The sequence below is a fragment of the Prosopis cineraria genome, unplaced genomic scaffold, assembly GCF_029017545.1.
Source record: "Prosopis cineraria cultivar Desert tree isolate PC_DT_omini unplaced genomic scaffold, ASM2901754v1 PC13, whole genome shotgun sequence".
NCBI lineage: Eukaryota > Viridiplantae > Streptophyta > Magnoliopsida > Fabales > Fabaceae > Prosopis > Prosopis cineraria.
Genome location: NW_026555344.1, coordinates 34,705,993 through 34,724,832, shown reverse-complemented (window position 1 = coordinate 34,724,832; position 18,840 = coordinate 34,705,993). Strand labels below are relative to the sequence as shown.

General features: G+C 31.6%; 1 protein-coding gene and 1 pseudogene across 1 annotated transcript; both read right to left on the bottom strand.

Moving 5' to 3' along the window:
* LOC129291419 (uncharacterized) lies at positions 1–4,403 on the bottom strand. Its single transcript, XM_054928748.1, has 6 exons — positions 3,996–4,403; positions 3,189–3,388; positions 2,059–2,199; positions 1,891–1,971; positions 981–1,108; positions 1–299 (listed from the first exon to the last, which is right to left on the bottom strand). Exons 1-6 carry the CDS (start codon positions 4,219–4,221, stop codon positions 215–217), a joined length of 861 nt encoding a protein of 286 aa, XP_054784723.1. The 5' UTR covers positions 4,222–4,403; the 3' UTR covers positions 1–214.
* Positions 4,404–11,348: 6,945 nt separating this feature from the next.
* On the bottom strand, positions 11,349–18,114 carry LOC129291588 (uncharacterized; annotated as a pseudogene).
* Between the last annotated feature and the right edge of the window lie 726 nt (positions 18,115–18,840).

The following is an 18,840-nucleotide window of genomic DNA, read 5'->3' as shown; positions in this document are numbered from 1 at the left end:
AAATGTCATTAGAATAAAAAAAAAAATTAAAATGTCAATGTAAAGTTGAACACTTGAAGCTCAAAAATAGTATCAGGTTTCACATGAGTATACCTCAGAGCTATGAAACTCAAATATTAAAAAAAAAAAAAAACAAAAACAAAATGATAAACAAAACAATCATCATCAGCCTTCAAAGTCACTGTATGCTTTAACTCTTTTTAACATCGGACATTCATTTACAATGTTGCAAGGGGAGATTGTTATCACTATTCACACTACACACAGGCATCTTCCTCAAAAGCTGTCCTTGCATGATGCTGCATCAAAAATCAATCCATACATAATGCTAAGTTGTCTATAAACCATGAACAGTGAGACTCACTATAAATTCCGTGTGAAACATGGGTCCTCCCAATGGCGGAATCAAGACCCTGAGTCAAGGAGTGCAATGATAGATCTAAGTTATGTTACAAATTTGTTGATAAATTTTGCTCCTTTTTACTGGGAAAAATTGATAAAAATAATTTTAGCCCCCTATGAGTTAACTTGGGATCTGTCACTGAGAGTACAAGATAATTTAATTTAAAAGTTAATATTTTTTAAAAATAATAATTTTAATAATTAAAAATAAACATTAATCTAGGATTAAAATTGTAATAACATAAGTAGTTTGATCATTATTTTTCTTTTCAAAAAATTACAATGAACAGGTTGATAAGGTTATTTATATAAATATACTCTTCATATTTTATCTTAATTATTAAAATATTACATATCTAATAAACTTTTGAGCTCAAACATTTTTTATTTAGGCCAAGGGTGCAAAGTATCAAGAGTAAGATGTGTAAAGTTACAAAATTTATATACTGTACTTGTAATTTTTTCTAAAGTAAGAGGATGCATTGGAACCTTTGTCACTATAACATGGCTCTACCACTGGGTCCCACAGGCCACAGTTTAATGGAAAGAAAAGCAAGAGATGGAAAGGGGTTACTTACCTCTTGACATAATAGTAGCAGAAATCAGCTAAGATGAATGACTGAACCATTTCTGAGAGGAAGGCTGCCAAGAACCAGAAATATCCACTCCCTATCAGAAATAAATATGCCCCTCTAGTCTCATAGATCTGCACAAGATTCACAACCATGCTTCATATTGCTCAATTCCAACTCAAAAGTAGAATATTTTCAACCCAAAAGACAGAAATTTCAGTTATACTGATACGATAGATTCTTGAATAGACTTGGTCCACACAGAAGCAGCAAATCATAAATAGACATGCAAGCATACAGAAGTGGAATCTCTTAAAGTGTTTATTTACTTGCTTGTCAAGTAATAACTTGGTCTAACGATCATTAGTAGAAATTGATTTGGTTTGGTTTAGGCCATATCTCTAACCAAAATATTAACTACTCCCTCCTTTCAGAATTATAAAGTACTTTTAACTAATTTATACTCCCTAATATAAGTTAGTTAATGGCATTTAACATTATACTATTTAATGGGGTATTTTAATTAAAAAACCTCATTAATTACACTCCCCTAATTAAGGGCATTTTTGGAAAGCATTATTAATTACACCTTAAAAGACAGAAAAGACCTTGTATATTTTAACACAATAGTTTAAAAAGAAAAAAAGTGCCTTATAATGCTGAATGGAGGGAATAAACCTTAATGCACAAATATTTTGTGTAAATTTGGTTTTTGAATATTTTTCATTTATGGGAAAAAATGTTTCTTGAAATAATAGACTAAACAACAATAGGATTTATCTGCATAAATTTGAAGGTTTTAATGACATTATTTTTTAAGTTTGGAAGGTTAGGTTATTTAAACACAACTATAAGGATTCTGCTCAATTTAGCCTAAACTCAATAGGCCAGAAATCCAATAAAGACAATTTCCCACCTGAATAATCCAATGAGCCAACGCCAAGAATCTTGAAACACCCAATGCAAATACATAATACCCTGTAAATGTTTCAACAATCTGGGAACAAACCAGTGTTCATAATCTCACTTGAAAGAAGCATATGAAAAATTTTAGCAGAGAAAAAGACTCGACAACAGAACTGACCTTCGCATTCTGCATGAAGCGAACTTGAGGTAGTACAGAAACAGCTTCCAAATACACACAAAATGCCCAAAGGATATTACTCAATTTAGCATGCCTTGTCCTGGGATTAACCAGTACAGCAAGGATTGCTGCAGGCACCACCTAGGTTCATTTCAAAATCATAACATCATATCGACTTAGTGCATCGCAACAAAATCAATGCATGCTGATCAAAGGGGTAATCCATAATCTTTTGTATTTAGAGGAAACAGAAAAATTAAATCATATAAGACCTTTTGAAACATGTGATCAAGGGTACCGAAAAGACCAAGAGGAAGATATGATGGAGAAGATCAACAGATTTAGTGATATACAGTGGGAGATAATAATAAATCCGATATTTTAGCTTCAGTATACCCTTAGATTGATATATTAACAAATATATAAAATATGTGGAAATATATCACTGGTTTTTGCTGGAGTCATTAAGGAAATTATTACCAATTAATGTCTCAATTATTTTCTTCAAGGTTATCAATAGAACTATTGTCCCTGAAAGAAAAAGGTGAATAAAAAAACACACAACCAGAGAGACTGAATTTAGCATACCAAAAAATAAAAGGATCATAACATTGTAACATTCCCTTATGACAGTCCAGCAAGTTTTGCATTGCTAGTGAGCTGAAGACAATATCAAGCTTATATGAAGTCCTCTGAGTAGCACAAACATTTCAAGTTGCAATATATATATATATATGTATGTATATATTTATAAAACTTGCAACAAGACTAGGTTCGTTGAATGCATATGAACAAACCTTCAAGCTAGGTCATAAAACTAAGATCCCCAAAGATGAACTCACTATCACTATCAGTTAGCTCTCTTAAAGGTTTTCATGTGGCTTGAATGCTTAAAGGCCTAATTTTTTTATATTCCATACTTTCTGATAAACCACAATGACACTATACATGTTGTCAAGCCAAAAAAAAATATACTACACAATCTTTCAATGAGTAAATATCCTATAGGGTTGGAAAAAAAATCATGCTTTCAAATACTGAAATCAATTGATACTAGGATTATCTTTAGAGTACCGAAAAATAAGATTTTAGTCTTGAACGGGAAGAAAAAGGACAAAACCAATATTTACCAAAAATAATAGTTTCAAGGTGTCAAGTTCCTTGATATAGGACGATTTCAACTTGAACCTTATCCAGTAGATGATCAGTAATGTTGACAAGAGAGATATAAAATCCAGCACGGTGTGGATGTCTTGCTCCATCAAGAAGCTGCAAATTAATCTCACAGTTAAGAACAGAGCTGTGAGCTCCTGCATCTTCAGTGACAGACCTGGAAAAAGGCAATACAAAGATGATAAAAATCTCTAATTTATATTGTTCACTTCACCAGAAATCTGAAACATATAAACTTGCTGCTATGAAGTTCCTCATTTTCCTGCCTCGAAGAATAATGAAATTATACTGCTCTAACTTTCTCAAAACATGCAACCCAGCTTCTTTAAAATTTATTTAAACCAAATAGAATTGGCCATTGCGTTTTGCTTTAAAATACTTCATAATTGACTGGAAAAGTTCATTTTTCATCCAATTCCATTGAATCAATGTTATCAAAACCTGGAAAACTTTCATTATCCACTTCTTGCAGAAAAAACAAATCCCATATAGATTGATCAATGTCCTTCAGACATTACTATCACCAATTTTCTCACTGTAAAATATCTCTGCAAGAAATTCGTATAATTGGGGTGCAAGGAGTGTGGAGTGAAGAATTTCTAGTGATACTCACAGCCCTTGCTCCAATCAAAATTAAAAATTACTTGTAATATTAATCAATTACAGTTTTCTTTTTTTCCCCTGAACAATCAGTTTATATGAAAGTAACAGACCCATCGGAAAACTGCACAGAAAAGAACCAATCTTTAGGGGAAAGAAAGTACCAGAGCATGTCTTCTGAGTAAGGAGCTTGTAGAAGAGGACAAGAATCCCAGCAAGGTGAACGGCTTCGGAGGAAATAAAGAAAGAATTGTGATCCTTAATCGTAAACTTGAGAGCCACCAAAGCACAGAGAGCAAGAAATACGCCCAGAAAGATTTTGACTTTCACAGATTGCTTCCTCACCCACCCAAACAAAACGCTCACAGGCGAACTCCTCTTTCTTCCCATTATTATCAAATATCAATGATGATTAATATGAATGAATAGCCCCACAAAACTCAAATGACCCAAATATGATTATGAGTTTTCGCTTTTGAAGACGAAGACGAAGACGCACACACAGAGTGAGAATGTGAGAGAGAGAGAGGTGTTTTTTGTAGACACCTCAAGCGCATGCAGTAGGTGTAGGTGGTGAGAGTTCAACTCACATTGAATTTCTGGGCATTTCTGGGGACCAATTAGCGCGAGAAACATGTGGCGCATGAGACGAAATTTGGGTAATAAATTTTATAACCTTAAAAAAAAACTACAAAAATATCAAAAGTATCTAAATTTTTAGAAAACAATATTCTTATAATTTTTAATTACTAATTTAAAACAGTTCAACCTTTATATTTTTTAATTCGAAAGTCAGAACAATGCACTTTTTATAACTTATTTTTTTATTTTTAAATTTTTTTAACTCAACAAATTATAAAGATTGAATAATATTGAATCTAAGTTTAAAAACTAAATAAATAATTAAAAAAATTAAAGAATAAAAGTTACATTAACTGTTTTTTATAAGAATCTAATTTTTTAATTTTAAAAATAAATGAAAATATTGTAATTAATATTGTATACTTTCTCCGTTAAAAAATATAAGGCATTTTTTAATTAAATTTTATGTTTTAATAAAATAGTTATCTACTTTCTAACTAACCTTATCTTTTCATATTTACTCCTATTAAACACCTTATAATAAATATAAAATTATTATTAATAGGAGCATTTTAAAAAAAATCAATGATTGCACCTTAAAAAACTAAAAATGCCTTACATTTTTAAGCACACACTTCTTAAAAAATGTCTTATATTTTTTAACAGAGAGTAATAATGTAAGAATATAATAATGTGTGATTTTTATATATTTATTACAATCTAGAGGATTTTTCTATGATTTTAATTTAATTATATTTATAATAGTAAATTAGGAATAATAGATTTATGGGTTGTGGATTTGGAAATAATATCCATGGAGATTTGACTTTCTAAAAGACTTTTAAACGCACAATTTACTCTGGCCCTGATAGGAAGGAATGAAAGATTCTGAGTCCCTGTAGTATTCTAAAAGGGCAAATAATATTAATCAAAATATCAAGCTTTAATTTTCTTAATAAATGCAGATCTTTTAAAAATTTTGTCTCTTTAAAATTATTATTTTTATTTACAAAACTATACTCCTTTCGTTAAAAAATATAAATCATTTTTTGAGAAATTATCTTTTAAACATTTTTAATCTTTTAAGATATAATTATTCCTTTTTTTTAAAGATATTTCTATTAAATAAATCACTTTATATTTATTTTTGGGTTAAAAACCTATTAAATAAAGGTGAATATAAAAAGATGGAGTTATTTTGAAGATAAGTAATTATTTTATTGGGGTAAGATTCAGTTAAAAATGTCTTATATTTTTTAACGGAAGGAGTATAAATTTTGTGTATTTATAAAAATTTGAAGAATGAATTACATTATTTATAATTCATGAACAATATGATTCGTTATACTTTTGTACTCTAAATTAATTGTTATGAATAATATTTTTCCAATTTATATGTACAATAAATTTAATGACATGTTTTATATTTTGCTAATTGATACATAATTTTTTATCATAATAACACCACATATTTGGCCTTTGACAAGGGGGAGGAAATTTTTATACATTAAAAAAAGACGCATTCACGTATAAATTTTTGTTTGATAGGTGTCCAACTATACATTATACAATTTTAGAAAGTCACAAATCTCTTCTTTCAAAAAATAAAATATATGTCGCTTTAATCTTTTCTATAATAAAAAAGTTCATCATCAATAATCAAAATCAAAATTAACCATAAAAATATAACAAGTTGCATTTTGGTCATGAAGTCATAAAAAGGTTATTTTATTTTAGATTAAAATGAATAAGATTTGCTTTAATTAAGATACATTGCATTTGTTAGTCAAAAAAGGGTGGGAGAGAGAGAGAAAGAGAGAGAGGATACATTGCATTTTTTCTTTACATTGAATTCATCACTTGATTACATTGCATGACTTCTTTCCTTTATGGACCTTAATGTTTACATAATCCCCTCTACATCTAGTTCAAATATACTGTTTTCATTTAATTGAAAAGAAATTTGATATTTCAAAATATAAAATATTTTGATAAAAATAAAATATTATTAATGATATTTTTTTAATGTTACCTTTTTTATATAATGTCCTCTCCTTTAATTTTCTTTTACAAATAGATTATTAAATGAATGATATTTTTAAAAATTTATATTTTTACTTTAAAAAAATAAAGTTGTAAAGTGTATTTAATAACTTTGTTAATAACGTATAATTTTATCTAAATGGTGTCTTGTAATTTGAAATGAAATAAATAGTATATATGAGTATAATAGTAAATTAGTTATTAGCTTTTCTCCCATCCCCTTCTAAACAAAATAAAAGATCATTAAAAATTCCTCCTCATCTCACTCTCTTCAACAAAATCAAACAAGGCAATACAAAAACATTACCCTCCCCTCCTCTACTCTCAAACCAAACATAGCTTAAACCTTTTAAGTTTTGACATGATTTAATTGTTGTTTTTTGCACGATTTATCACACTCAACAATTAAAATATGCTAAAATTCTAAACAAAATTGCATCATTTTAATAGTGAATTAATCTAACAAAAATAGAAAGATGAGTCCTTGCACTTTGCTTGAGTTTTGCTATAAGTTCCTATACTTTTTTTTAGTGTTCTAGTTTCTTATACTTTTATTTTTTTTGCTGTTCTAGATTCCTATAACATCGCTCATAGAGTGATATAAAATATTAAAAAAAATAAATGTAGGGGTTAGAATACTAAAAAAAATTAAGAATTTATAATAAAATTCGAACAAAGTGCAGGGATTAAAGTTATATTTCCCATAATCTATATTGTTGCCTAAATAAGACCTACATTTGTTAGAAGTCATGTTCTGGCAAAAATGCATTCCATTAACTTTTGGTGCAACCAAAAAAAAAAAATCACACACAAATTTTTCCATTTAATGTGAATAAAAGTTAAAAAAAGTATAGAACCTTTTTCCAAATGTAAGATAAATAAACCATATAACTTTGATCACAAACGAATAAATATAAATAATAAAGTAAAAGCTGAAAGATGTCATTTTAATAAGTTATATTTTTAAATAAAATAATTTAAATATATTCCTAGGGGTGATTTGTTGGTATTTTAATTTTTGAAACGTCAACATATAGTATCACATCTTTGGTGAGTCATATTTGAAAAATAAGCCATATAGATCATAACATTTTAACTCATTCATCACATTCCTGGTAACGAATATAGGAAAACATGTATAATTTAATATGTTTTAATAATATAAAGATGACCATATAATTAAGAGAAGAAAAGAGTAAGTTGATTATAAAAAAAGTTGAAATATTGGGTCAACACCTTAGTTTTGATGATAACAAATTAGAGAAGATTTTATTTAATGGGTACATAATGTCTTTAGAAAGGGAGAAGTCAAGGTATAAACAAGCTACTTTGCTTTAATCTCTTATTTTAATTTTCTCTAAGTATCACTACAAGTATTATGTTGATACTATTAATACTGATATGAGCCCTTTCTATTCTAAGCCTTTGATTTATCCTTGCTTTTATGGTAGTGTTATTGACAATATCCATACTCTATCAAAGCTAAATTCTTTTGTATCCCTTGACTTTCAATAGTAAGATCCCACTATTGGTATTAAGCTTCTTTGAGGTCATACATCTCTAGAAGTATTAGACCCCTCCTCTATCAATATTGAAGCTCATAGTTACCTGTTCTTTATTCATATAACAATACCGATATTAACAAGTCATTATTGGCATCATCGTCACCACCTGTATTGATCAGACACTTTTCCTATTGTTCATTATTCTAACCTTTTGAACCACTACCTATATTGTGTTATCACTACCAGAATTCACCTGCCACTATTGATATTCAAAGCCCACTACCTTTATTAATTCCTTTGAAAAATTAATGAGTTTTACAATGACACTTTCAATACTAAACTCACACTACTAGTATTAATATCTTGTTACGAAACTTCGTTTTTCAAAGCTAATTCAATAAACTTTTATTTCTTTGATTTAATCCTTCCTATCCATTACTAAGTGTTGTGTAATCATTTCATTGAAGAAAAATCATTTTAAAACACACTTTGGGTAAAGTTTTATCTTATTCCAATTCTTTGTTACCCTATTGTGGTTTTTTCTATCAGTATTCGTTTTACCTACTTTTTATTAAAGCATTAAATACATTAAGACATTTATTACTTCTCTTGTTGTGTGTGAAAATCTCCATCATAAAGCATTGTTTAACACTCTTATTTCTAACGACTAATTTGATGAGTCTAATGAATCTTTAATTGACTTCAATAATGAAGATGGACATAAAAGTGTCGTTATGCAAACTACCTTATTCATTACTTATCAACCTTCTATGATTACATTTATTATATTCACACTTCATTGATTATATATCAGCTCTTCGAGAGAGTTTTCATTGTAGAAGTTCATTTTATGAACTACTTTGTTTATCTTTATTTTTATACTTGAGAACAAATGACTTAAGTTTAGAGAGCTAAAATGGGGTTAATCATTACTTTGATAAGGGAGAGTGATTCAAACTTGTTTGGGATTGTATTAAAACAGCCAAGGGATTGAATTAATTTTGGTAGACTTAATAGAGAAAATATCAAATGAAACTTGAGGATTAGACGTAGGTTTAAGTTGTTGGAATTTAATTAAGATAAATACCACTACACTCTTCTTTCTCTCACTCTTCAATTATTTGGTGATATTATTCGTTCTCTAAACTCATTTATTTTCAGCATTATTTGTAAAAATTTCATTTAACCCAATTTCGTCTCTCTTGGGCCTCATTTACAAACCTTATAATTTCCTTGAATATGAAGTTTAGCTTAATATGACTGCTTTGATATCCAAATTTTCTTATAAAAATTAAGTAGGGAGAATGACAGTTAGTTTCTAAAAGAATAAAGTAATGACAGTTAAGTCTTCGATAAAGACTTTTGTAAAAAAAAATTATAAATATAATTTCAAACAAATTTTTTTGGTTACAGTCTCAAAATTATATTTGATATTATACTTATTTACAATTGAAACTCATAAATTTAATAATAATTGGATTGACATTTTTACTTATTTTTTTAAAAAAATTTATTAGGAACTTAACTGATATTAATTTAATATTTTGGGAGCTAATTGTCATTCTCCCTAAAAGTATACCCTGTTAAAAAAAATTATACTTTAAAATATTATTATATATAAAGTTTACCTTTATCTGGCCAAAATAAATATAAACTTCAACTTTAGTTTCCATATTAATATCAGGTCAAACAATTGTAGCAAATGAAAATTTGATGATGAGTTAAAACTCAATATTCAAGATTAAAATGATCCAAGTCTCCTTTAAATATTAATTTGGTTAATGAAAAAAAAAGCAGGTTGAAGTGTGGCTAACGAATAGAAAAAAAAAAAAAACCCAAAATGACCCAAAAAAAGAAAAAAGAAAACATAAACCCAAAATTAAGATGAGAGGAGACAATAACAACTAATGCTATTATTGCCTGCTCCTCCTGTTGCTGCTCCTACGTGCTATTGTTTGGATAAGTTGCTCCTATGTGATATCGTTATTGCTATTGCTACTAATAATAATACACTCACATTGCATATATAGGGTAAGCAAGAGTGTTTTCCCATTGTACACATGTAGTATGAAAAATGAATTGTATTATTTATGATTTTTTAATAGTAATACTTATTAATATGTGTGTGTGGATGATATATGGGTATTTTGATACATTGAGTGTACATAAATAAGATGAAATTAAAGTAGGAGATAATTAGTAAAAATTATATTTAATTTGTGCATGTGTGTGTTGGCTCCAATTTCTTTTTTTTTTTAAACATGAACATATATAATAAAAAATTTATATCATATGACTACAAATTTTGAAAACGAAATAAACCTAAAGAGTGAAAATGACAAGAGAAAAATATGAATTTCATAAATAAAATAAAAAAGATGGAATCTAAGTGGGGCAAACCTAGACGATGAATGATGATACAGATGAGACAAGCATTGGGGCCTCATCCTTATCTTTTCACAATCTCATTTCCACGTGCTTCATAAGTATCACAAATAATTTATTTTCCCTTAAAATAATTTATGCTTTATCGTACATTTTTGTCTGCTTGAATATTATACAATTTGTTGTGCTTTGGAAGTCAAATGTCCTTACATACGAGAAATACATAAACAAATGTTTTGGTGAGTAAGAATTAAGTTTAAATCACACCCGTCTCTCAAATTTTATAATAAGCCTTCTCCCTCACTCCTAATAGGTAAGGTTAATAGCGTACAATTATCATTAACTCTTAAATTTTATTTAGTGCACAAATAATTTTTAAATGTTAAAATTTTTGGCCAAAAAACTGTTAAAATTTAATAATTAATTTTTTATTTTTTATAAATAATTCATTGTTATCAATTGATTTGCTATTTTCCTATAATTGATTTGCCATTTTCCTATAAGAATATGGAAAAGAAATTCAACCCTCAGACTTTAAGCCAAAAAATGTGTTTAGTTTCAGAATTTAGAATACATACTTATAATAATCAATAAAATTTGATCCACTTGATAAAAATCTGACTCATAACCTATCCTACTACTGATAAATGACCTAATAAGCCCCCACGACCCAACTTATTTAATTTTTTCATTAAAAAAATGTTTCTAATTTTTAAATTTTAAGTTGCAATGTTGTATATAGATAATCGAATGTGACACATTTCGTTGGTGAAATAACAGATTATTAATAGTAGAAATTATATTCAGAAATTTGAACTTTAAAATTTATAACAAAAAAAGGAGACATCTAAGTTTTAAGGTGTGCGTCCTAGTGGCCCAAAAAAAAAAAAAATTATGCGTACTAAATGTAAAAGCAAGATACGTCCAAGCTTCCAACATAAAACTAATAAAGCTGTAAATTCCACAAGCACCCTTTCAAATAAGGATGAACAACAGTTGGTCAAAAATAATAATAATAATAAGGATGAACAACAAAAATATCACATACACCTGATTCAGATCTTCTGTAGTTAGAAGTTTATAAAGTGTTTCAAAAGCAGAGAGAGAGAGAGAGAGATGAGTGTGTAAAAGGGGGGAAAAAGCAAGAACTCAGATATTTCTTGTGTCGCCCTCTCTTTTAGTTCATGGAGGTACTCTAACTTTAGAGGGTCCAAATCACAAACATGCCTAGTCTAATGCACTCACTACATTACATTTCCAATTTCCCAATAATATTTAAATTAAGTTGCTTTCATCTAGCTGCACCTCTTGCACTCATTGAGGAGTGGTACGTGGTGCTTCTCTGCTTCCTGTAGGACGTATATACGTCATCATACTGACTCACCTCATTGGGATTGGCTGTGGCACCAAGTCCTAGCCTCCCCGACCCGCTTGGTCCCGGTTTCCGCTCCACACTTCCATCAGCATACATCCCTGTCTCCGGATCTGCCTGCAAGTTTGGGGGTGGAGGGATACAAGCACCGCCCTTCCTCACTGGCAGCTCCCTCTCATAGTCTCTCTCATACTCATCTTCTTCATCTCTTGAATCAGATTTCATTGGACCTTCAGAAGGATTAACCTCCCCAATTTCTTTAAAGAACTTTGAGACTCTTTGCAGAATATCTGATGGTGGTACAGTGGACGGTGGTATCACAGTTGGGATGTCTAAAGGACTCAAAGGAGAATATGGAACGCCACTGCCAATCTGCATCTTTTTCACCATTCCTGGAATAAGGCCGGGTGGGAATAATGGATATGGCGGTAACTTCTCACCAGTGCCAGCAGGTGGAGGAGACATTAAATGTGCAGCCAGCGGTTGATTAGCTGGTTGAACTGATGAGGGAATGGCCATGGGCCCTGCGAAAGCACCGGAAGGAGCAGAATTCGGAAGAAACTGCTGAGGTACCATAGATGGTGGCATGGACTGCCCTAGAGCAGCATGCTTTTCAGGATGATCTTGCTCTGGTATGACTGAACCAGAAACTGGCCGATCGGATGGCCATTGCTGGACAATAGGGTTAGGAGTCTGCTGCAGCATTCCTGCAATTAGGAGAGAAGGAATCATGAATAAATTCTTAACTCAAATAAACTGAATCTCAAGGCAACAATATCTTCCAAACAGAATAAAATCTCAAGTGATTATGCGGGCACCAAACTAAGTTTATTAAGAAGCAATGGCTAAATTAATCCCAAAATCATATCCAATACTGGTGGCATCATAGATGTCTGTGAGTGTGAATCACAATTTTGCAGCTTTGTCATTTATTTGACACATCAGGAAAAACTCAAGAAAATAGCATCTTATGTTTTTATGGATGGTGAAACCAAGTAAACAACAGAGTTTTCCTAGAAAATAAACTTGAGGAGACAAAATGTTATCAGTGTCGCATTTTTTCCATGGGGGAGGGTACTTCAAAATCAACAATTATCACCGCATCTCTTGAAAATTGGCCATCTTTAAAAAATGAGGAGTATTTATTGACTTTTAGAGTAAAAGCTACCTGAATCTGATGAAGCGGATAATAAATCCTTTGAAGGCCCAGGAAAAGAATTTGTTTGTAGTCCACCAATCATCTCACCCTTTAGTAAAGAAATAGTCTCTTGATCATAAACTTCTTTAGAAGCCCAGAACTCCACCATTTGATGCAATCGTTTCCTGTATTCCTCATTGCTTTGAGGATTATGATATATCCTTGCAAGCATAGAGCCCAAAACAGGTTTAAATGCAAGGGCTTCATTGTCAAGGTCATGGCTGCTTGCCCTCCGGTTCAAGCTGTAAATCAGCAATGCAGAAGTCAAGGATGACAAAAAGGAGAATCCACAATAACACGCATGTTATACTCAAGCTCAAAACCAGGATGAAATAAAGCAAGAGAGAGAGAGAGAGTTTATCCATCCAAAAATCTTTAAGGAGCTATGCAATGAAAAAAAAATGTCACTTCCCACTGGTGGTGGCTGGATTGAGCGGTAAGACACTCAACATACCTGAAGTAATGTTTCATGTTCGAATCTTGTAAATGGAAAAATATCATGTTAGGAGTAAGGTCTCGTGTGTCAAATCTTGTAAATGAAAAAAAATCATGTTGAGAGAGCTTCTCCTCAATTAGGATCTAACCCAGCTCAACTCTGGATTAATTGCAGTATTGGATAACAGATGATTAATCACCCACAATACATATATAGCATGTTTGGTACACGAAAATTTGTTTTCTAGAAAGGAAATGAGAGATGCATCTAAAAAGAAAATAAGATAATTGCATTTTCCATTTCCTTTCTAGAAAACAAATGATTAGTAAATGATTTGAAGGAAATTTGAATAAAAGCAAAATTCTCCAGAAGAGAATATTATCCGTTGATCTTGAGGGAAATTTGATTAGAAAATGATTTTAAAATTTCAGTCCACAAAAATACTCATTAACACCACAAACATGTAGATGTCCTGGAAAGCAAGGTTCACCAGAAGTCGCACAGGATTGCATAGGACCACAGGCAATTATTTTGCAATTGTCTAATAGTGCACAGTTGTTGTCATTCAAGGACAAAGAAGCAGTAGACATAAGTTATATTTCTTAAAAGGCACCCAAAAAACTTTGCATAACAGTTAGATGATGATGTACTTTACCTGTCAAAAAGTATGTCATTGGCAAGATATATGATATGCAACTGCCTTTCAATGTCATCTAGTGTGAAAACTCTGTCTCTAAGTGCCTCTGCAAGAGCTGGTGCAAATGCAGATCTCTGCATGAACCAAATTTTGGCACCTTTAATTGATTCTTTTGTACCATTTAGATTACTAAGAACATTATTGAGATCCACTGCAACATCAGATGGAAGTGGGCCAGTGATCCCTTTATAGGACTTGGATGCCTGATCATAATCAGCCCGGCCATGAAGCCCAAAAGGCTGAGGATGCTGATGGTGGTACTGCTGGAAAGGAAGTGGGTTCATTTGAGGTGGACCTAGCATTGAAGCTGAAGGACTAATTGCAGCAGCATTCATTGGGGGAGCATTTAAAGGAGATGGGTTCATCATTGGATTTGGTGGAGGATGAATCATAGGCATGGAAGATGGTGGAAAAGGTGGATTGAAAGGACCACCTGGAGGGCGTGTTGATAGCCAAAGCTTGTAACGATAGTAACCATGTCCCTCCCCTCCAAAGAGGAAACTATAGGAAGGATTGTCTTGTTGTTTTTCACGTATCATGGCCTCAAATTCAGGACCATTTTTAGCAGCATACTCAACAAGTTTGTCAATACGTTTTTGGAGCTCAGGATCAGAAGGAGGAGCAACTGGGGGTGGAGCAGAGTCGTATTGACCATGAAAGTGGGACGGAACAAGGGAGGAGGAAAATGAGAAGGGAAAGCAGGTGGTGCTTGGTGCTGCTGCTGAAGAAGAAGATGAGGAGGTGGGGGAGGAGCATGGGGGTGTAACTGTTGAAGTTGCTGCTGCTGCATGGGGTGAGGGTAGGGGAATTGTTGCATGGGAGGATGTGCCGGACCTGGGGGTAGAAAAGGAGGGCCATGCACTGACGAAGGGAACTGCTGAGGTTGGGGATGAAATCCATATTGTTGCTGTTGTTGCATAGTTACAGCTTGTCGCTGTTGTTGAGTATATGCTGGAGAAGCAGATGCATAATCACGACCCTGCCGTTCCATCAGTGTTTTTATCAATTCAACTTCAGAGATTCTCAATGTACCTACAATAAATGAAAATGAAGTTCCTTCATTTTTTTTTCTATCAGATATTGAGAGAAGCATTCGGTAACATTATCTCAACCTGACATATTAGTCTTTAAATATTTTTCAGTAGTAATGCAAGAATAAACAATTGAACAGCTCCTCAGAAACAAGTTCGTCCACTTAAATTATTTGTACTGCCCACTGGATCGGATTCAGAAAGGTCATGAATTACAGCAGCTCGCATTGCTGTGTGAATAACTGACGTCCTTAACCAGTGTATTTAGGATGCATAACAATATTAATTTATTGTTCCTCGACCAAGAAAGGCAAGTTTTTATTTTTTTCCCCCTAATAAATTTTAGTAATGCATTTGCTTCAACAAAATATGCAAAGTAAATTGCAAATATAAACATCAAGGACATGAAACAACAGGAAATAACAGAAACCTGATAGAATCAACCCTATCAATTAAGTAGTTTTTATTCAATAGAGGGGAGTGAAGAGGGGCGATTTTGATTTAATGTTCTCTTGTTTGGTTTGAAGGGAGAGGGCATGGAAAATAATAATAAATAGACTGTTATACCCCATTCAATTTTATTTTTTATTTTTTGGTCTTTGAATAATTATATTATAACTCGTCCCACTCTTAATTTAGAAATGTCAACAGCTTCAGCCTTGTGTATTACACAAATCTCATATTTATTATAATTCTAATCTCACAAATCTCAACTGAAATATTATAATTCTAATATTAAAAATAAAATAAAATTTACATCAATTTGTAGAAAAACAATACAAAATTATGATACATACCAAATTCATAATGGGCGCCATAACCAAGGCACCCATAAGCATCAGAGCAGTATTTGAAAAGAATTATACAGCAAGGATTCAGTAATACTAGCTGAAAAATGTCTAACTATGATGCAAGGACAATGAAATTGGTTTTTATACAATATAGGAAATGTTAATGGCCAAGGTGCAATTACTAATGGCTCCTTTTCATACTAGTATCTGACTGCTCAATGTGGTGTTATTATAAGGTGTTGTTTACCAATATAGTAGCTAAAAAATACTAGCAAGACGAGAGGTTGTCACTAATTGCACTAACCCACCTAATTCCCTTAATGTGCATGTAAAATCTGCAAAAATATCACAGATCTGAGCTGACATTTTTCACCACCCAAAACTCGTCAATCATAAGCCAATGCATTTTCTGGGGTTCACGTCCATTGAATCACATGATCAGTAGGGTAATATGAACTCAAATGCTATGGCTATCAGAACACCAAGATTCTATTAAAACAAACTTATTAGTTCCATCAAAGAAAAATGTCACGAGTTACAGCTAAATAGCATATGAATCTTCTAGTTCTAGCTTGGACAAAAATTCTAGCCACAAGTTTTCAAGAAGTCCTAAGTTCAAATCGTCTTGCCATATTTTTACAACAAAAGGGAAAAAAGTCAGATTAAGTCAAATTTCAGACTTTCCTGATATAAGCATAACATATAAGAATCAACTGAGAATCAAAGTTCTTAACACTTAATATAGACACAAAAAACAAAAGAAATATCTAACTGTAAATGCCACCGCAGCCAAGCTAATTAATATTTCCATAGGCATTTTCCAAAGCAAAAGTACAACCAACAACATCAGTACAGCCAACATAAAATGGTGTTAACCATGCACGCAAGTTACTTTTGTGGCTTTGGGTTTGCTCTCTACCAAATCCCTCAAAATAACTAACAGATATCTAACACAAGGTAACCTGAGATGTCCTAATTGAACAATGAAATTAATTTATTTATTTCTTTATTTATTTATTTTTTTGCTAGAAAATCGATGTCACTTGAAAACAATGCTACCATTATCTCCAAATTCTCTGAATTTATCTAATCCAATTTTGATTTTGCCTTCCCTCTAACTTAATATCTCTGCATGTAATTCTATATGGAATAAGTGGTTTTATTGGCAAATTTGGGCAACCTAGTTGTCGTTGATTATATTTAGATCAAATGCAAGGTGTCGAGAATGTGAGTGATTTAATTTAATGAAGAAAAATTTTACCTTTTCCTCCAACAGGAAATCAGTCATGCCAAATATGCAAGGAAGATTACTGGAGTTAGTCTCATAGAAAACCTATACTATCAATATTTGAGGAAAAAGAGCAAAAAAAAAAAAAAAATCCACAGAATGGAAAGATGTATGAAGCTAGACATGAATTTAAGCATAAACAATATATACTTACATGATTTCTATATAAGGATGTTGATGTTTTCAAATTGGGTATGATGGCATTCATAAAAATTCAAATGGAAATCGTCTCCACCTTTAAGAAACTGTGAATTACTTCATTGCAATGACAAAATTTTAGCTCTAATATAACTCATGAAAGAGAAGAGACAGACATAAACTCCAAACATAGATTATCATGTCCACTGAAAGCCAAAGGAATCCATGTGGTTTTTCAATCAAACCAATTAACGACAGCTGAAACCAGTTTTGAAAAAGGCATGCGATCTTAAATCAGCAGAAATTTCTAAACTACCAGAGCAATAGATCGAAAGCTCACCTGTTACCAAAGCCTCGCCAAACTGAAGTGGCTACAGTGACGGCGAGAGGGAGGCTGATGCAACAAAGAAGCAGAGCGGCGACTGTAGGAGTGCAGAAACGTGTACTTTTTGCAGTGAGGATCTTGAAATTAAATTAAAATTAAATCAATTATTTCCCTTAATCCCTCAAATTTTAGAAGGAAAATATTTATTAAATCATTTCTTCCTATCCCCTCCATTTTTTATCCCTCCAGCATACACACAAACGTAAAACCCTCAAGGGAACAAAAAATACCTAAAAGCTCAATTCGTAAATGCTTTATGAATTCGAAATATGTAATTTTTCCAGCGCCAAGATGAAGACGATAGATTACATTAATCAAGAATTTTCGCGTGGAGATGAAACAAGAAACCTTGGAAGGGCACACAGAGATACAGTACGCGAAGGTAGAGCTCAAGGCGAGCAAAGAAGCAGACGTGCAGACTGCGATAATCACACTGTAAATCTGTATGGGCCTCTGTCTCTCAATCCTGTCCTGAGCCCGTTACCGTTAGCAACTGTGAGTCTCAAATTCAACTCTCAAATCCACATTCTACACCAAAAAAAAAAAAAAGTTAGAAAAAGAAAAGCTGAAAACGACTAAGAAAATTAGAAAAAAGAGAAAATTATAAGGAAATCTCAAGCAAAGAAATTACTCTTCTAGTTTTATTCATAGAGCAAGGAGAGAAGATAAACTTTGATCTTATTCATAAAACACTTCATTATTTTTCATGTTCATCTTTACCTTTCTACCCTCATTAAATGTTAGAAAAAGTTATTGAAAATATTTTTTTTGTCTTTATTAGATGTAAAGGTGGAAAGTTATTAAATTTTAAGATAAAATTAATATGTTTTAAATTGTTCCTTAATTTCAATGAAACGTATTAAAAGTAACTTATAAATAGCTTTAAAAGGAGTATGTATTAATAATAACAAATTTTATAACCAATGAAAATTGAATTTAGCAAAAGGGGCTAGCCTCTCACAACATGAGAAATCAAATAGGCGCTCAAATTTAATGGGAGGCCTAATAATGTGGTAAATATTTAAGGGTCCTTTTAGGTGAGTTACTTTTTGCATCTCAAAAAAATTTTTTCACTTGTGGGATGTGAAAAGTTATTTGGGTGCAATTTGAAAGAGCAAATGAGCTTTTCAAATATATTTTCCAACAAGCTTTAAATGT